The 21,652-nt window shown below is 36.4% G+C and overlaps 1 protein-coding gene across 1 annotated transcript in view; it reads right to left on the bottom strand.

The window, feature by feature from the left end:
* LOC149224124 (uncharacterized) overlaps positions 1 to 21,441 on the bottom strand; it is a 35,778-nt gene extending 14,337 nt beyond the window's left edge. The window contains exons 1-2 of the mRNA XM_089383492.1: positions 21,157 to 21,441; positions 13,087 to 13,475 (exon numbers count right to left, since the gene is read on the bottom strand). Of these exons, the coding sequence (XP_089239618.1) occupies positions 13,087 to 13,443 (357 nt within the window). The 5' untranslated portion in view covers positions 13,444 to 13,475; positions 21,157 to 21,441. The remainder of the gene's footprint in view (positions 1 to 13,086; positions 13,476 to 21,156) is intronic.
* Between the last annotated feature and the right edge of the window lie 211 nt (positions 21,442 to 21,652).

A 21,652-nucleotide genomic window follows, 5' to 3' on the forward strand; every position in this document is an offset into this window, starting at 1 on the left:
TGCTTCATACAAAGATAAATGATTATGACACTAGAAAATCAAGACAAACACTTGAAGATAGTGAAAGATTGGTTCTTACTGACAAAAGTTAGGCTCCAAAATCAAAGCGTAGGAAAATTTTTGGAGGGGGGTTGTAGCAGCTACAACACTTGGAAACACACTGGTTGAACTCTAGCTTCTCTGTATGGATCTAACTCTATAAACCAAGTCTAGCTTTTCAAGTGGTATTGTTCATCCATTCAATCACCATAGTTTCCTTACTTAGCATGATTAAATATATAGTTTCCTTCATTCTCTTCATCAGTACACACTAAAAAAATTAAGTCAAATATCGATTGTTTCGATTAGGAGAGGAGGAGTGTAAGAATATGTGAGTTAATGATGACATAGTCTTAATTTTCATCTTTGGTGTTGCTCCACTACCAGCAAGCTTGTTCAATCCCCTGATGGAGTCACTATAGGAGCATAAGCATCACTTCGCTGCCAGCAGGCTTGTTTAGTACTTCGGCAAATTTGCTTGCTTCACATCTCTCACAAGAATCCTTTCTCTTCTTCAACCCTTTATTTATTTTATTTATAGAACTGTGCTTAGGCACTTATTATTTCACTAGGGTGGAAGAGGGATCTTGATTTATTGAGAGAAAATGAGGTTTCTCCTTCAGAGAAGGATATATATACCTCTGAAACAAAGTTTGCTCACATAGGCGTCCTCCTCTATCTTCTCTACTTGACCAGGTTGACAAGTTAAAAAAGTTCAAACATAGAGAACTGAGTAAAGAAGAAGATCTTATTTATAGATTGAAGCATCATAGAACCACTAAGGTTTTCTTTGAGAAAGAATGGATTTTTCATTTGAGCATCTCAACTAAAAGCTACAAGGCCCATGCAAAGAGAAAGAATGGATAGTTAATCAAGCATTGGTAGTTGTAGAATTTCCTTCCAAACTTTTCTATGTTAATTCAGAACCAAAGCATGACTCTCATACAAAGGTTATTTTGAAGAAACTAAAATAAAAAGCATGAGATGAAAGACAAAACATTGAAACAAAACTAGACTAAACTAATCCTACTCTTAAGCTAACAAAGATAGGCCAGGCTTACATGAAATCAAATTTCCAATGTAACAAACAAAGAATTTCTTGACCTATACTAGCGAGGGAATCAACAATGAGAGAGATCATCAAGAAAAGCATACGATAAGAAAGATAAATTGCGACCATCTAGAAAACTCAAAGGAAAAAAACATGAGCAGAGAAGTATGACAATAAGGCATGTACTAAACATTTTGCAGTTGCGTGATAATGTTCATACACATTTCGACATACTTTCATATCAAAGCATCCATTCCAACTTTCAATATTGGAAAACATGAAGAAAGATAACAACTTTTTCTTAGAAAAGGGGCTTTCCAAGTAGGATTAGGCTCCAACCATTGAACAATGGGATCATGATAAGAGGGTGAAGAATCTTGAATTTGAAAGATAAGTTCATTTTCAACACTCGCAACCAATTCATGAGGGTTCTATCATGAGAGAGTATCAATCTAATCATGCTTGTACAACCGATCAAGAATGCGATATCATGAAATAACCATCAACATAGGCTAAAGTCTCTTGACATCTTGACATTGTTCCAAGGTATCTGTAGGTAAATCATAAAAAATCGATGGTTTGGAGTAATCAATAGTTGAATTCATATTATCACGCTAGGTGAATCAATGAATACATTAGGAAATCCATGATCAAGGTTTGATTTTTCATTCAAGAGAAATTGATCCTCATGACTTGATGAATCATAGAGAGGGATTGATTAAAAACATGAAGTTTCATCCTCAGCTTCTTGATATTTACAATATGATTGAAGGGATAGATTGTGAAGAGTAAATTCTTCCTCATCTCCTTTTAATTTGAAATCCACATTCCACCACTCCTAACTACAATCAGAATTATCATCATTAAAACTAAATCATCCACATATGTGAAAAGTGCAATAGAATCGTTGAATATGTTAGAAGAATGGGTGAAAGATGAGGAATAAAGGGAAATATCAGGTGAAGGATCATATTTAATAGAGACTTCTTATTCATAATCGGAATCCTAGACATAGTCACTATGAATGATATCGTGAGTTTCTTGGTCTCCATTAACTCCATCTTGGACTTGACCCTCTTGAAAATAAAAAGAAACTGTTATAACAGGTTAATGTGGCAGAAGAGGATCAAAAGAAATAACCGATGGAAGGTATGAGGATCGAGAAGCAACAATGTCATTGATTAAATCAGATTCAAAATTGAAAATTGAGTTCAAATCTTGAATATGAGGGGAAAGACAAGATGGTGTTGGATCGACAAATTGATTTTCAAGTTCTCCATCCTTAACTTGGGTGCATGGAGCTGCTTGATTTGATAAGAAATTGAAAGAAGAAAAAGAGTCACATGAAACATTATTTACTTCTTTTGGCATTTTGAGAGCTCCATAACCAAGAATAGTTGGGAGACTTAGAAGGGATTTGGGTTAAGGATGATTGAAAGAAGTCTGAACAAAATACTCAAACTTCTCTTTCATAAAATTCCAATTTATGTCATCCTCATAAAAATCATAGCAAAAGTGAATGAAGCGATCATGAAAATCTTCAATAAATTCATCAGGTTTCTTTATGAGGTGAATAATCTTTTCATAAATGCTTTCATAATCATAAATGTCAAAGGCTTGATGCAACTCCTTGACAAGTTGTTGGAAAGAGTGAATAGAGGTGGCCAACAATGTATAACAACATTCTTTAACACATCCTTCGAATGTGAGAATGAACAAACTACAAGTATCATCCTCAAAATTAATTTCATGATAATTAAAAAATTCAAGAAAGAAGAGGGTGTGCTCAAGAATGGTTGTTCCACCCTCACCATCAAATTTCATATTTGACAAGTCATGAATTGTCATGATGGGAAATTTCAGATTTAGAACTCTAGATAGACATGCTGAGGTTAAGATATGGGAAAAACCAATTTAAGATAAGAAAAGTTTAGACATGCTTCACGGGCTTAGCTTGTCATCTATCCCTCCTTCTAGTGCCAGATCCTATTGATAGTGTTGGAAGTTGACAATAGACGTAGGGGGTCTCCCTAATGTGGAGTCCCAATTAGACCCCACACCATTTGGTGTAGGAGCCACAACAGGAATATGATCGGGTTCCAAAAGTGACGGTCTTAAAGATATGCCTTGGTGGCAAAGAACACATAAGATGATATATGCATGGCTTTGGTGATAGCAAGTATATGAACTTTGTGCGATATCAAATGTAATGCATGAAAGGTTTGTTCACATCATGGGAGTAAAAGTGATCCCCTTGGAAGAAAGTAATAGTATTATCTTAGAAGAGGCATAGAAGCATGGAAAAGAATCATTATTCAACCTGCAAAATAGTTCACAAGATAACAACGATCATGATACCATAAACAATATGCATTCAACAAGATATATATGAAGGCAAACAAATTAGTTCATTAGCATTAGCAGAAATGAAGCAACATACATTGCAAACATATAAATAATAGACTTACAACATTCATGACATATGCATGAAAGCATGTTGTCTCCTTGAGCTTATTATTATTAAGTGAAAGTTCCAAGCATACAATTACATTGATATGACACTAGCCCCAATAGTGGAATATGAAGCCAACACTTACTTCTCCAAAGAATGGTATTCCTCCTATGCTAGACTAGAGAAGCCAAGGCTCCAAATCTATAGTTCCAAGTCTTTTGCTTGAGTTATGAGGACTTATTTATAACAGATGAGATGACCCTTCATCTCCCTTTGTGACCTTTGAGCTTCCTTCATGACTCTTGGACTTCTTTTGTCTTTTTTCCTAACTAATTACTTTTCATATTCCACATTTAATTTTTCAGCTTCCACTTACATATTTATTTTCAAATAAAATAAGACAAAACCCCATATATGACAAAAATGGGTAGAGCCTAATAAGACAAAATAGATACATTAAGCTTGGGTTTGATGAATCTCTAGCTCAAGAACTTCAACTTGTAATTTTGTAGTTACATATTGGTGCCAAGATTTTTAATGTGTAACTGTCTCTTCAAACTTTGTAGGAAGGTTAGGCTGATAACAAACTCTAGCTTCCATAACATCTAGGTAGATGGTTTTGGAACCAGTTTGCACTTCATTCTACAATAAAAATAGCTTCATATTGACCTTAGTAGGACCACCTATATACTTTTGCATGATATGTCTATTGACCTCCAAGTCTTCTTTGGTAGTGACTTGTTTTAGTTGGTTCAAGTATTCCTTGATCTCCTGCCTAACAATATTTCTTCACTTTGTCTATGCAAATTGCCCTACTGAGGGGATCTTGTGTGCTTGAACCAAGGAATTCAAGCTGTTATATAACCATGCATAAGCAGCTAAAATGTTGGCCACAAAGGTGTCGAGTTGTTTGTTTCTTTGTATGAGAATTCTGACCTCAACCTTCTCCAACTCTACTTCTTGTCTTGTCTTCTTAGCCAACTCTAATGGTGCACCTGTGTAATTAGTTCCCGATTCATGGATTATGGTAATGGTTGCATGAAGGACTTTTAGATCTTTCACATTTTCTCACGATTTCTTTTGCATATCATGTAAGGGAACTTATATTGATTTATGAAAGGTGACCAACTCCTAATAAAGATGCATCATAGTGTCTCTCAATGCCTAGATCTCACCAAGTATAGTTGCTTGAAGCTCTTTCAAGAAAGCATGTGCGGAATACAACCTTTGATTCTCCACTTAGAGTTGTTCTATTTATTTCTTTGCAACTTCTAGATCCTTTTCCGTTTGTTTTCTTTCTACCATTAGGAAATTTGTATTTTCTTTTGAAGCTACAACAAAGGCTAGGTTAGCCATGACAATGGTCTGAGGTTTCCTTCTGGTGTCAGTGACGATCAACTTCTCTGTGTGAATGAAAGTAGGATGTGCTAGACCATTGGGGAAATATTTCTTTCTTTCCTATACAATTCTGTTCTTTAGCTCATTGAAGGTCAGGTTGTAAATATCCATGATTGTGTCCTCATCTAGAGGAGATATTTCTTCTTCATCACCTAGGGTCTGCCCATCTGTAGGTGGCGGTGAAGGCTGGCTGGTGATCTATTCTGCAATGGGCATGAGATAAACATCTTTTTTTTGTTCCCCTTGTTCTATCTCCATGTCTTGGGCTATTATTTTCTCCTTAATATCTTGGACAAGCTCTTGATCTCGCTTTTTTCTGCTCTCTTCTTTTTCAACTTGTTTCTTCCTGCTTCAGTCTAGATTATTCTTCCTCCTTTCTCTTTAGTTCTTATTTTTCCTACTTTTCCTCAAGTTCCTTCCTTTCTTGCTCTTCTTTATACTTCCTTTCTACTTCTCGTTGCTTCTTGTTCCTTTTTTCTTCTATAGCCGCTTTTAGAATGGTTGGATCTACTTTGAACTTGCGGCTTTACTCCTCCATTGGGTTATCAACAACCTTCCTCTCATACTTGATGCTCACTGGGGTGCGCTCTTCCAACTACTTCACTTCCTGGGTAATACTTTGCTCCAAAATTGTGTTGGAAGGGCTTGCCTAGTTTCTTGGTGTATGTGACTGAAAGGAATTGTAGTAATTCTTGATCTTTTCTTCCTCTGGCATGGAAAAGGTCCCATACAACCAGAAAAAGTGAAACTTGGCACAGTGTTTCTTGCAAACTCCTCTGGGATTGTATTGATGGAAATATAACATATCAAACTTAAGGATTTCCAACTCTTTAGCTTCAGCTTTTACAGCCTTCAAGTTCTTAATCTCATAAGATCCCACCTGTAAGGGAAAAGTAGGTCAGGGTGCCTTCTTCTTCATTTGTATTATTGCATTCATACCTATGACAAGATGATATGCAACCTCTTGCATGACTACTTTGTCTGTGGCATACCTTGGCAAGATATGAGAGAGTTTCTGGCAACTAGATACTCTGAGGTATGTATAATCTAGTGAGGCAAACCAATCTGCAACTTCTTATACTGAGCTTGTTTCCTCATGAGACATATAAGGGGCTTCTTCTTTAGATATCCTATGGTATAAGACCCTAAAGAAGTGACCAAACAGCTTTCCAAAGACTCCTTTGTAGTTGCATTCTGCTTACAATTTTCAATAAATATGGATAGGAGGCTCTCTAGGTGTTCATTTCCAATCCATGTCAGGGAAATAATTGTGAGCACATATTCCGTCTAGCTGGTAGGCAAACATGTAGAATTTTTTTTGCTTGCCTTTTAGTAAATTTTTCTTCTTGTTCACCTCGATCTTTAGCTGTTGAGACACAAGATTGGACCAACTGAATATCTTCCCTTCTAAGACAATTTGATATAACATGTAAACCCATCCTTCTGGGAAGGATTCAGTATTCTTGTGTCCATAAGTTCTGTAGCACAAGACTATTAAATACTGAAACACCTTTCTGAGTTATTTGGTCTTATAAGTATTGTTTGGTGTCTAGTGAAACTGTGTTGGTTTCTTTACCCACAACTTGACCACTTCCTTAGTGTAATAGCTTGTTTCCACGAAGAAATGAGAATCCATATCTTGCTCAGGCTTAGGAAAGTTGTAAATCAAGTGGATATCATCTGGTTGGTAGGAGGCAAGCTACTGCCCACTAGCATAAGGTATAATGCACAAGGTAAGGCTTGGGAATCTGCAAGCGAATTTGTGAAGTCTTGATCATTGGATGTTGATGTAAACCTATCTATCCTCCATATCTACATTAAATTTTGTAGCAGTGAATGCATCTTTGATAGTGTGCCAAGTGATATCAGAGTCCTTCTCAATGTATAATTATGTATCAGATAGAATGGGAATTGATATTGAAGGACTTTCAATAACTTCCTCGGTACTTCTCTCTGTAGCCTCCTTTGATGTTATTTTCTTGGGAGGCATGGTGATATTTGATGATGAGATAGAGATATGTTCAATACCTACAATACCTATAGCAAGAGATGCACTCATTGTGATAACATGTTAGCTTCAACAAATCAATTTACTAATCAATCTTAAAGCAACAAAACAGTGACTAAGGAGAGAGATTATGTAATATTGGGCTTTATGGAGGCAGATTGGGCTCTAAAATTGCACAACGCACAGTGAGAGAGAGGATTGCGTAGTCTAGACTAGTAGAGGGTTGGCTTGAGAGTTATCACTGCGCAATGTGCAGTCTTAGTGGCCAGGCTAGACCATTGTTAGCTGGGATTGTGCAATGCGTATTTGTAGGAGGCTAGTGACTGCGCATTGCGTAGTTGCAACTCGTAAGGAGGTGGCTTGCTACTTGGGATTACAAAAGTCACAGTAGGAGGAGTCAATAAGCTTTAAATATGCTACAATTCAGCCTGAGAAAGAGGTAAATTTCAGATTTGGGACCGAGGAAGAGACAAGTGTAGATCAACCTTGGAATAAGATAGATCAATCACTAACATATAAAATATCATGCAAAGGGAAGATTATGGATACATAAAAATACCCAACAACAGTAATTGCCAGTAGGCAAAAAGACTTGAAAGAGATACAACACTTGTTGATTCATATCTATTCAGCTACTGGAATTAGCCAAGATCTTTTACTTCTGTGATGTTAGCAAAATTGCATTTAAAAGAGAATAAAAAACAATCATGTGTGCATACTGAAATAAGAAGAAACATAATGATGATCAACAAATCAGAGGACACAAACACATTGATAATGGAGTACACCTAGTGTGGGTTATGTCTTCAGGCCCTGGTGTCAAGAGTGGGGAGGCCACTTCAGTAATGCTGCAAGATGATGTACTTGGTATGTTATTTGTCATTGCAAGGATATATACCCTCAATAAGAGTGGCATGTCTCTCCACGAGACATTCTCAGGAAATCTCACTCACACGTGCAATGTCCTCAACAAGAGTGGCATGTCTCTCCATGAGACGTCCTATATGAACTCTCACTCAAATGGCCATTCCTTCAGCATGATAAGCTAATAAAATCTCACAAAATGTGGGATACAAGTATCCCTCAAGATAATGGTAATCAGGGATCTCACCAACAAAACATCATCTAAGCAAATCAAATAAAACATGACATAAGTGCATCATATACCTCCACTCTCGGGGATGGCCGAAAATTTAAAATCTTAGCTAATAAAAAGGATTGCACTGCTGAACTTGTGGCGTGAAATTGTGTCAAATGACTATAAACTTTGCCCCTTTTTAACACCGTCAAATTTTGGATCCTCAGGTATCTTGAAGATTCCCCCAAAGATTCGTTCGTGAAGATGGCCAAAAAAATAACTATTTAGATGAATATTCTGAGCACACCACTGCGCTCCTTGTGAAATTCTGTGAAAAATGGCTATAAATTTGACAAGATTCTACCTCGGTCAAAGGTCAGCCTCCAAGGGAACCTTTTAGATTCCACAAGATTTTCCAAAGATTCCTTGTTGTTGGACACCTGAAGTTATGCTACTCAAATCGATATTCTGACTACATGGTTGGAATCTTGGCGAGAAAACATGCAAAAATGGCTATCAACTTATTAAATTTTGTCACTAGCACCTCAAGGGAATCTTTTGGCATCTCAAGATTCTCCACATTCAGGGTTCCATTCTTTCTCCTAAGCAAGGTTTTGTCGTCCTCCTTCATTGCCCCACCAGCTGTGCAAATGACTGGGGTTTAAATATCAAGTCACTATTGGACTTAACAAAGCAAGACCCACTTGGGCCATTGGTGGGCATCGAAATTGGCTGGGCGGAGACTCCAAGGTCAAACCCCTCGCCCTCCCATACAACATAATTTTGTCGTTTTACCATTTTTTAACATTAACTGAGTGGTCAAGTGTTTGGAACGAGTGCAACTGGCTGTTAAAATTGGCACGACAGTTAAGTGGCATAGCCATTTAATTCTCGGTGGTTGAATGTTTCAAATAACATGCAACATTGTCGGTTCAATGTTGGCGGTCATATGTTGACTCCGGGCTGGCGGTTTATATAAATGGAAAACGTTAACCTGTGTTGGTGGCAATACGTTGATGATTAACTTTATGTTTGCAATGAGACTACCGCATTGGGCAGGGTCGGCGGACTCGCCGGCCATGGGTTCGATTCCAATTGATTTCGTGTATTACGGTTATTGGCTCATTAAAACATATGCCATATATATGTTATTTTTGTTGAGGTGTTAACATTTGGGGTTAGCGGGTTTTGATCGCCTGCTGACCAAAACTCATTTAAATTGTTTTATAATGCAACGATTTCGGGGTGGCGGGTTTGGCAGTCTGCCACCCCTATTTTAATATTTTTTGGTTTTTAATGAATCACTTGTCATTTTCCGTTGACTGATTTTTAAGGGTCACTAGCAAAATGACGTAGGCAACAGATTTTCCCGTCTTGGTGGCCAGATTCCATGCGTCGGGTTGCTTCCAAATTGTTGCCTCCTTAAGCCTACCACTTGGCTAAGTTTGACCAAACATTTGACCAACTATAACTTAACTATACGAACTCGTATTTGAGTGACATTCACACCATTAGAATCAGGGCAACAAGCACTACGATCTGGTCCTAGTTTCACTTCAATCTGAGGACTTTGATTTTTGAGTTTTTCCATAACCCTTGCTAAATTCTGAGTGGGTCTAGAGCCACCTGGATCACTTGTACAAGTTAGTAATAATATAAAATTCAGTAACTACAAGAAGAAACATGTAAAGCAGCAATTGCAAACACAAAAACGACAAAAGCGACGGAAAAAAGAAGAAAAAAGCGACACTTTAGAAACTTACCCAAACAGGCGCTACAAACCAAATCCAAATCTCTTTGAACTCTTGGGGATGGATAGAGCTCCAATGTCGAGTGTGAAAATGAGCTCTAAAAGCCTCTATTATATATAATTATCCCCACGAGACTAGGGTTAGGGTTTCTGACACTCATGCCTAAAATCAAGGAGAAATCGACACTTGTCCATTAATAAAAAATTGAAACTTGTGCCACATGATCAAAGAGGAATGCACACTCCTTGTTTTCTAGGGATGTGTAATTGGCTTGTTCTAGAAGACTGTGCAATGCACTAGGAGAAAGTACTACGCAATTCCCAGTGATAAGGGATTGTGCAGTTCACTGGCTCAGTGGGTTGCACAGTCCTGACTCTTAGAGGTGGGTTGCACAGTTCTGACTCTCATAGGAGGATTGCACATTTCACTTGCTCAATGATTTCTTGTCTCACATGATTACGTAGTTCTGTTCCTTAAGGAGTTGCGTAGTTGGCAATGGAAGAGGATTACACAATTCCTAGAGGCAAGAACAAAAATTAATGTTAGATCAGGATAGGAGCTAACTTGTGTTTGAAAAGGAGATTACTTGTCGTCAAAATTTGTGCAGCTACTGTTGACAAGACTTAATCGTCATTAAGACAACTTAGTTAAAACATGACACAAGTGTTGCATGAAAAAGTAAATGATTAAGGCACTAGACAATCAAGAGGAACACTTGAATACAGTGAAAGATTTGTTCTTATTGACAAAAGGTAGGCTTCAAAATCGAAGCGTAGGCAAATTTTGGAGGGGGTGTAGCAGCTACAACAAGTTTATACATAATTTGTGTATACTACATCAAACACGTTATCTTATAAATAACTAAGTGAAATAAAGTTAGAAACATATGTAAAATTAGTTGACTTAATTATGTAGAATTAAGTTGTTTTCAACTTATACATAATTTTTGTATACTACATCAAACACAATTTTATAAATAACTAAGTAAAATAAAATTAAAAACATATGTCAAATTGGTTGACTTAATTATGTAGAAGTAAGTTGTTTTCAAATTTAATTCCAACACATTATATTTACATATGTAAATTAATATTTCAATGTGAATGAGAAAATGCTTACAAGAATGTTTTGTGTACTTTAAATTATAAATTATATGTGTGATTTTAATGTTTACCTCTAATAATTTATGTGACAATACTTGTGTGGTTGAACTCTAGGGAAAAGCTATTGAGACCATTACATTCCCTACTATAACATAAATTAGAATCGAATCAAAAAATAGTAAATAGAGATTCACAATTAAGACTTTGGTGTAGATTTTAAACATAATATGTAAGGTTTCTTTTTACTTTTTGAATAATCATCTCTCACAAACAATTAGATGACTCTTGGAATCATCTTCTTTGTGCCCTTTGAATAACCATCCCCTAAAAATTATAAATGCAAAATGAAAAGTGTATTCTTAATATAAAAAATTTATAGTTGATCTAAATTCACCGTGATTTAATAGATAATCAATAATTTTATTGGGAACTTCGCATGTAACTCTAAATTTGGGCCCTTAAATCTGAGACGTGAAACTTGTGAAGAAAGGCCTTTGATGGCATTTTTAATTATTTTTTTTCTAAAAATTGGTGAGAATAACCATTAACTAATTTCACCACTTCATGCTTAACGTGCTTAAAGAATGCCCGTACTTTCCCATTGTTGTGGATATTCAAGTATATCCCTATTCCTAAAGATTTACTTTTTCCCACATAAAGAGTGCGCAGAAATGGAGATCCTTAGTGGGTTGAAAGGAAAAGGCCCACATTTTCATACTCATTTGCTAACATAAAGGCATGCTAAGGCTTCCATGAATAAAGTTTCAATCACATTAATAGAAATTAATATGCATGGGTTTAAAAGGAAAGTTATATTTTTCCCTTCTCTAAAAGAATGTTATAGGAAGCTCCATATCTACATTGAAATGTATGGAACTTGTTATTACTCATATTATTATTATAATATCAATTAGTGAAAGAATTTTAAGATATTAATGTTAACCAGTTAGATATATTCATTTTAGAATAAAATTTTTAAATTTTAAATTTAGTTATTAATTATTATATGAAGTAAATGATTAATAAATGTCTATAAGAATCAAAATAATTATATAATAATATTTATTTTATAATACATTTCACATTGATAAAACTGAAAAAAAAAAAATATTATTATTATTAAAAGCATTAATATATGAATTAAACATTTATGATGTAACAAGATTTTTAAACATGGAGATTCACCCCATTTTATCATGGATATTCTTAATTTATAAATATAATTTGTTACAATATCATTGGTCAATAACATGACTTATTAATATCAAATGTCAAAAAATGAGATATGTTCATATGACATTTTTTTAATTAATCAATATAATTAAAAAGATAAAAAGGGCATAACTATTTTTGAGTTAAATCTCAACCTTTGATATATGACTACTATTAAGAATATTCCATGGAAGTTAAATCTTTACCATCTTTTTAATGTTTTTTTGGCATGTAATATTAGTAACCCATGGTATTGGCTCATGGTATTGTAACAAAGGTTATTTATAAATTAATAGCCTTCATAGTAAAGTGGTAAAATGAGATGAATTCCATTATTAAAAATATATATATATATATTCTTTTTATAATTATAATAGTAATAAAATTATAATTTAATTAATTTTTATGATTTTTTTAATCTATGTGATATATGACAAATAAATATTTGATTTTGGTATAATTTAACTTATAGATAAAATAGTCTTTTTATCTATATTTTTAATTTTATAAAAAATTTTCAACCATTTAATTTATCTAACTACACTAGTAAATAAATAAACATTACTATATTGTTTTTTAATTATAAAAATAAAATGTGTAATTTATAATTTATGCTATAAAGATTTGTTATGGCTAGGAAAATTATTAAAAGATGTTTAAAGAGTGCAAGCATATTAGATCGTGATGCGATGTGAGAATTATCGTTTTCATCAAAAATAATTAAAATCTTAGTTTCATGTTATATATATATATATAAATATAAATATATAAAGGTAAACTTTTGTCAGTGGAGATATATGGCACTGAAAGAAAGATGTTTGTTGAGGCACTAAACAGATTCTATGGCAGAGGATAAAATTGAATATGCCTACTCATCCTTAGAAATCTGGGAATGAATTATATTTTTATTAAATTAACATAAACTGGGTATGAATAAAATAACTGGGTATGAATAATATTTTTAATGAAATTAAAAGAGGAAATAAAAACCAACCTCTGGAGGTTGCGGGATGGCTGCTGGTTGCTCACGTCCTTTTGCTCCTGATGATGATGGCACGAGTAGAGGATGGTCTGAGAGAGGAGGTGGTTGTGGACTATAAGGTGGTGACAGTATTGAGGAAGCGTCACCTGCTGCACCGTCCCTTGATCCCATCTCTAAAATATTTATATCCCCTGATCGTCTTCTTCTTCTGGACAGCGATCTCCCACCGTCATCGCCTGCCTCTGCAATCCTTCTCTCATAATCATTTTCTTCCACAGGTCTGGCCGCAGATGAAACTCCATCGTTAAAATTTATGGAGATGCGCACCGGCCACGTGTTACTGCGTCGGACGTCTCTGTCTCTCGTCATTTCTGGACCTGCAACGTTCCGCGTTCCACAGTCTGCACCATCACCAATATTTAAAAGAAATACGAAACATTGTGAAAACTTAAATTTAGTAGCACAAAGAAATTTCATAACTTTTGACACAAACTTAATTCAAGGCTGGTCTAATACTATGAAAACCCAACTTATTTAGTGGACATAGTTTTTTTTTATTTATCTTTTAAGCCAGTGACTTTATTTTTTTTAATTAGGTCAGTGAAAACAACGTGACCGTTTCCTCATTGTAAAATTAGACCAATGACAATTAGACCAATGACAACTTGAAATAGTCACAAGATACCAGCAACAAAGTTTTATTAATTTTCATAAATATAACCAAAAAATTATCACAATAAGAAGAGTGTTTTACTATTGCACACATTTACCTGATTAACCATGTATTAAAAGGTTATGGATCAACTTTAACTTAAAAAAAAACTATAAATGAATATTATAAATAATATTGAGGAACTTACTAGAATTGGAATAATCTCAAATCCCTAGAAAATTGGTGGATGGGGAGCCACTTAATAGAGGACTTATTATGGAGGAACTTATTATAATTGGAATAATGTTAAATTCCTACCCCTAAGGCATTTGAGTCAAAATTATAAGATAGATGTCATTAACACTCTTAGTGTGGACCACTCTAATGGCTCTCGATAAACAATAACTTCTATATGTTCTACATTTATTTAATTAGAAATTTCCAGCTCGAACTACTCTACTCTTCGACGAGCTTCCACAATTGATTACAGGGCACAAATCAAACCAGAATTTTGTAGCTAATATATTTTAAGTTGTTGGAATCAGGAATTTTTTTTCAAAAAGTTTGCACTAGCAGTGTTTGAATCATGTTTTTGATGGTGGAAATAAATTCAGCACCATCAAAAAGCTCTTGGGCACTCAAAACCTTGAAATTTGACAGTGGCAACTTAGATTTACAAAAATCCTTACCATATTTTATCAAAATTTTGACTGAGTTTCCATGATTTCAAAGCAAAAAAACAGTCTAATTAAACTACATCTTTTTATAATAACCTTATATTGAGAAAAGTTATAATTATATAATAAGCTTATATTGAAAAAGTTATATTCTTATATTCTTATATTTTTACAATGCAAAATAGTTAGTAACATCAAGGTTTGATTTTCATTTTAATTAAGTTGTATTTACATAGCTCAATATTTGATTCTAGGAGCAACTACCAAGGCAATTGCAAGAGTGAATTGGGCGCATCCAAAGAAGAAATTTGATAAAGATGTGTAAGAAGGTTCATAAAATATTTATTGTTTTTTCCTTGTACACTCCTTAACATAAACTGATAAAGATGTATAAGAAGGTTTAACTTATTTTACTGAGAGGCATACGATTAATTGCTCAAATACAAATTTTAATACAGTATGACATATTTATATTTATGATTCGTTTCTCTGTTAAAATGTTAAGTTACCCAGACGTGTAACAAGTTTTAGTTATAATTAGTATTTTTTTCACCTAAAAATATATTAACTTCCACTTTTAAGGACATGAAAGAAGCTTAATTCCACGGGATAACTGAATAGGAAGGTGAATTATAACCGAGTTATTTCATAATTGCTCAGAGATTCGCAAATTTTTTCGAATCCCCAAGTATGAACCACTACAGCTTTAAGAAATTCTATATTTGGTTTTAAATTTGATAGGTTTAGAAAACCGAGGTTAGTCCATATAATATAGCCAAAGTGAGTTTAAAACTAATTGGCTATGTGGTAATTATTTGGCATCAGTAGCAGTGCGAAAAATTAGAACCTTGATTAACTCACTTGCAAATATAAAAGCCTAAACGACAAGCAAGCTTATTCATGGGGGCGGTGCCGAGCCGGAACACGGGAGAGGAGCGGAGTCATACAGGCGCTGACAGAGTCCAGTAGTCTATAGCCACCCGCCATTCCCGCAGACAGACAGCGTTGGGTTCTCACTCTTTTCAGGTTTCGGGTCCTGGTATTAGGAAGACAGGGAGTTTTTCTCTCATTGGTCCACCTCAGGATAGTCGCTTTCTACAGAGACACCTGGCTGGAAAGATTGGTTTATCCGCATGCAATCTACTCTCGGACACGTAGTGCAGACGGAACGTTCTCTCCGTGCAGAAAGCCATCTGGGTGTATTCATGTCTTCACTGCTTTTAGTTATAAATTTATCTCAGATAGTCGAGCAGTAGTTTCCTTCATCCTTTTTTCGCCAGGGTCCTAAGTCTTTTATTAAAAGTTATCTCTCTCTGTTCTGAGAGGGTGGCCAATTCATATCAGGCGAATGATTTTCTTATGGGGTGTTAGGCTGGGTAATTCATAGTTGGTGAATCATCCCACCTTGTCTGTATGATTTTCTGAGAAGCTACTGTTAAAAGCTCCAAGTGTATCTCCTATCAGGCGAAATGATTTTCTATTGGGGTTTAGGCTGTGTATTTCATTGTTGGTGAATCATCCCACCTTGTCTGTATGCTTTCTGAGAAGCTGTTGTTAAAAGCTCCAAGCGTTTCTGATCCTGATGCGCGGTGATGTTTTGACTAAGACGCTGCTCTCTCTCCCGCTGTCTCCGGCATCGCACGAGAAGGTTAGTTTTTTTTCAAGCAATCTCCCTTATTTTGCTTCATAGTTAATAGGGAAATTATCTCTGTATGATGGTTTTTACCAGTAGTCTTTAATATGTTTAAAGGTTCTGGTTTCTATGAAGGCAAGGTGACAATTCAGGATATGGTTATAAAATGTTGAAATCCTTTTTCCATAAGATAAAGAATTCACTGGTCATCTATAGTCCGTTTACTGATATTCGTATCAAAATTGGGAGGTGGTGTTGTGTATGTCAGCTCATCTGTTGCTGTGTGGATTGCCATGACCTATTCTCTTCAAATCCGCCTTCCTCCACCTGAAAGGCAGTTTTAAGGGTCGCCTGAATGCCAGAGTATATCTGGTTCTTTCTCTTCTTTCCGGCCACCTGAAAATCTCGATTTTCTAGAGGTGACAATTCAGGATATGGTTATAAAATGTTGAAATCCTTTTTCCATAAGATAAAGAATTCACTGGTCATCTATAGTCCGTTTACTGATATTCGTATCAAAATTGGGAGGTGGTGTTGTGTATGTCAGCTCATCTGTTGCTGTGTGGATTGCCATGACCTATTCTCTTCAAATCCGCCTTCCTCCACCTGAAAGGCAGTTTTAAGGGTCGCCTGAATGCCAGAGTATATCTGGTTCTTTCTCTTCTTTCCGGCCACCTGAAAATCTCGATTTTCTAGAGGTGACAATTCAGGATATGGTTATAAAATGTTGAAATCCTTTTTCCATAAGATAAAGAATTCACTGGTCATCTATAGTCCGTTTACTGATATTCGTATCAAAATTGGGAGGTGGTGTTGTGTATGTCAGCTAATCTGTTGCTGTGTGGATTGCCATGACCTATTCTCTTCAAATCCGCCTTCCTCCACCTGAAAGGCAGTTTTAAGGGTCGCCTGAATGCCAGAGTATATCTGGTTCTTTCTCTTCTTTCCGGCCACCTGAAAATCTCGATTTTCTAGAGGGTCCTTTCAGTCTTAAAGGCTTTTACTCTACCTTTTATTCTCTCACCCTATCCGGTACATATGATCTCTTCCATTTAAGGCCTTTACTGTCTTGGGGAAAGAGTAGTCCTCTCAGGACGTTTTCCGCAAGCTCCACCTATATCTGGAGCCTTCCTCCGTATTGATATAATATCTTTTATCTCTCTCATTCCCATATTCTTCTCATTCCGAGAAATCCTCCTGTCAGAATTGTAATCCTTCTCTCTGACGGTCCTGGCTTTCAATATTAAAAGCTATCTTTTCGGGCAGGTTTTCTCTCACTCTTTCTTAATTAAGGTCAGTCCTCTCTGCATCGACTGCCTCCTCCAGGTCTTTTCTATCTAGGGGAACATTTAAGGAAGGTAGTACTTGGTGGGTGGTCGCTGCTTATGGTTTAAGTGGGTGACAGTGACATTACTGCCAATGGATGACTCGGATTCTCCTGCCATGCGAGAGTTGGTCCACGCAGCAATACAAGCCGAGGAGAACCGGTACAATCACCCTTCTACTCCAGGCTGGCATGCCACCGTGGAGGATTTGATCATAAAGCCAGCTGTTAATGGATCACTTAAGCCAAATAAGGCTTCTTTTAATAATGCTGCTTCCCCTGCTACCTTCCCTTCAAAGCATTCGAATCCTGTCAAGACCGACCCCTCTCCAAAAGCCATATGTGTTGATGGTCTTACTCTCACAGAAAGAATTGACAGCCTAAAGAAACTGTCGCTGGTTGGGAAATGGCAATTTCCTGAGATGGAGGATCAGGACATGAGAAAATGGCTGTCGGGTAAATGGGCCCCCCTGATCGGGTACACCCCAATCATTTCCCGCCTGATGAAGGATTGGTATTCCTTCCATTTCCTGAAAGAGTCTGATGTGGAGATCATCTTCAAAAATCCTTGGGTGTATGGAAGGAGCTTTCTAGCACTTTCTCGCTGGTATGCAGGTTTTGACCCTTTAAAGAACACTCCGTCTAATTGCTTGATTTGGGTGAAGCTCCCAAATCTGCCGCTGGAGCTATGGACGGAAGAATCTCTTGCAAAAATTGGGAACTCGATAGGCAGGTTTATCTATGTAGATCCTTGGTGCAGAGGAGAGACTGATAAGAGAGTCGCCTGGGTTCTTATCGAAAAGCCTTATAAAGGCATTTATCCAGATCTCCTAGAAATCGCATGGGAAGATAGCAAGATCATTCAAAGACTAGATTTTTGGGGCATCCCCTTTAAATGCTCCTTTTGTCATAAGACGGGCCACCTGATCAGGAACTGTAGCCGCCGCTTACATCATAAAAACAGAAAATCGAACATCAGTCGGGCCAGACATTCTGAGTCTGATTGCTCCCAAGAAGCCGGTATTCGGACCTCTGCAATGCACCAACAGCCGCAAATCAAGGGGAAAATATCTCAGTCTTCGGACCCTTCCTCTGTACCTGATCCCTTCTGTTCATTTAGAGATTCACAGGCCCGCACAGATTCTGGCACCTCGCTTATTCCTGAACCTCGCGAGGACTCTCCAGTTCCTCCTCCGCCTGAAATGACTAAATCCGACTTTGTTATAGGCTCTCTTCCTATTCAAATCTCATCATCCTCCACATATTTTTCAAGACTCTAAGGAGCCTATCCAGGCTATATTCCAGCGTATTCTGGCCTGTCATGAGGCCCTTCATTAAAAGTTTTTTGTATAATTATGCTTCTCTTTTGATGACGTGATTCTAGATCTGCTACTGGTCTCTGCTGGTTTCGGTATGTCTCTATGTCTCATGATCCTGTTGAACATGGTTCCTCATTTCAGTCGTCTGGGCGCAACTGTCATATTCTTCATGGTCTGCGTTTTTGATACAAGATACAGTTTTGTAAAAAGTTTTGTAAAAGTTTCTGGGTCTCAAATCTGGGAGAAGTTCTGTCTCTCCTCACAGTCATTTATGTTGCTGTCCTGATCTCGATCTTGGTCATTCTGATAATGATGCTTAGGCACTACTCATGAAGGTAAAGTAGGAGGGCTGGGCTTCTTGCCGTAACAGTCTCTTACAGTTTTTTGTATCTAGACCTTTATATATCCTTAATATAAATATATGATGTTTTTTTTCTTCTGAAAAAAAAATATAAAAGCCTAAACATGCCTATAATGCGAGTTGCTGTGGAGTTTTTCCTCGATTTCAATGCACATGACTGGCATTTCTGTGGTGTTATCCCTCATTTCAATGCATTTGTCTGGCATTCTCAATCATTTATTGTCTGAAATATATTTCAGTGATCATTTTGTTCCAACTTCAGAAGATAAATAATTTTTCAGAATGTACAGCATGCTGCTCATATCTAACTTTAGTGTTTTGGAAGAATCATCGCGGACTGCCCAAAAAGGTCAAAGCTATATCCAACTACGGTATATTTCAATAACATCGGTATGTGAATTGGAGCACGTGGTAATAATTTCAATAAATATGAAGTAAGCAGCTGCACAGTACACTAGTAGCCAGGGTGTTCTCCCAATTCACGTTGAAAACGGGGTTCCTAATAAGTGTGGAGTTGTAAGCACTAAGAAAAAATAATACATAAATCTATCTTAATTTCACCTACCTTATCTGGTTGAAGTGCATCAACAGGAAAATTAGCACTTCAACCAGAAAAATTGTTAATGGCAGCATATCATCGATGTTAGAAATTAATTAGGCGTAGAAATGACTGTATTTGGTTGGAATTAGATGTTTTTTTACAATAATATTCAATGCCCCATTTCAATTAGGGGTCAAAACCGTTCATCCAAATATACTATTTCAATTTTAGTTCATCCAATTTAAATTAATTTCACTGTAAATTTAATATTGATGTCTTTAATATAATCTTATTTAAATGATTCTTAAAAACAATCCTCTACTCCACCGTTTTAATTCTTTGACCACTGAAGCGGGATAATTTGGGAATGCAATAATATTACCCTTAAAATTTAAGAATTTTCTATTTTGGGCCGACAAAGCTCATCGCTCAAACCAAGGGCTGTGCTGATTAGATATTTACGATCTCAGCCCGGGTGGGGCCATCTACAGTAACCACCAATAAATCGGCATGGGAGATCTACAGTGACCTTTTGAGCAGAGAATTTTGAATCTACTCTCATTTCACCTTCTTCCAGCCAGTAAAACTCTAATGATGTTTTTAATTTAAGAGTTGTTTTCATCCCTTAGCGATTAGGACCGAAAATGGCTATTCGAAGCCATCAATGCTTTCTACTAGTGACTATTTCAGAGTTTAACGCATAAGGAGATGGACCATACATTACACAGTTTAAAATGTTATCTGTATGGTGACAGTTACTCTTATAAAATCTAAAAGAGGTCCTGGATTTTTAATCCTTTATGATAAAGTTAGACATGTATTTTGTTGTACTTAAATTTTGTAATCGATGGCACTCCAAGTTCCAATCTGAACATAACACAAAATTTATTCATTTATCTGATTTTAAGGTCAAGCACAGAGTACCAAGAAGAAAATGTAAGGCAGTAATATATATATATATATATATAAGAGACTGTGGCGAGGATTTCGACTCTTTTAGGTTCACAGGTCAAAGTCGAGGAAAACAGCCGCTGGAATTTAAGCAGAGACATGGCCGTCTGGAAGGTGTTTATTGATGACCGCATTTGAATACACGAGCAATTATTTCACTTATGTAGTATAGCTTTTTTTTAACTAAAGAAATCAGTGCCTTAAGAATTCTTAGGCATATATAATTTTGTTCAGGATTAGATTAAGACTGGACTAGATTAGGATAAGATATATATAGTTCTTCTCAACTCAAGAAAGAGGAAAGAGCAAAAACAAACAGCAAGCAAGCAAGCAAGCAAAATCTTTAATCGCAATGAAAACTCTAAGCGTAAAGCGAATCTGGGAGCGTAAAGTGATATTTCTACGGTGTCAGATCCAGAACAACCTGGTTGCGGCTTACAGCACCACACACCAAAACTCAAAATCTAATACGCCGCCGGGAATCACAAAAATTCTCATTATAGACATCCTATTTACCAAAACTGAATCAACTAAGGCAGAGAGAACCAAAACTTGTAGAAAAAAAAGGGAGGGAAATCAACTATAAACCAGAAGAAAAGACTTTCGAGTGTGAAAAAATCGCACCGTTTCTGCTGCGAGATGAAGCCGGCCTCAGATACCGCCTGCTGAGCTGCAGTTCCTTTGAAAATTCGCGGTGAAGGTGTAATATTATGAGTCGTCCAGCCCTTCCCCAGATGGAGCCTCCCCAAGAGATGATATTAGAAGCAGTCCAGCCCTTCCCCGGATAGAGCCTCCCCAAGATAATCCATCTTGTAGACCTTTTTACCAGTGGAAGACTTTAGTTACGGGAGCTTCAAAACCTACCAAAGTGGAAACGTGTCAGACTTGTTCGCCATTCAAGAATTCTTACCGATCGCGATTCACGACTCACCGACTCTCCCTGAAAACGATTTCTATTTAATTCTGCGCCGGGTAATAAATATCTAAGTATGCGCTCTCGTTTTTCTGCGGTGGAACCCGGAAGACCACTAAAACTAAGGAATCTTTATAAAGAAACCGGGAAGAGCACTAAAATTAAGGAATCTTTATAAAGAAATATGCGTAGTACTAGATCGATCAT

The sequence above is a fragment of the Pinus tabuliformis genome, chromosome Q (assembly GCF_031772625.1).
Source record: "Pinus tabuliformis cultivar Carrire ecotype Pingquan chromosome Q, CPIR1, whole genome shotgun sequence".
Taxonomy (NCBI): Eukaryota; Viridiplantae; Streptophyta; class Pinopsida; order Pinales; family Pinaceae; genus Pinus; species Pinus tabuliformis.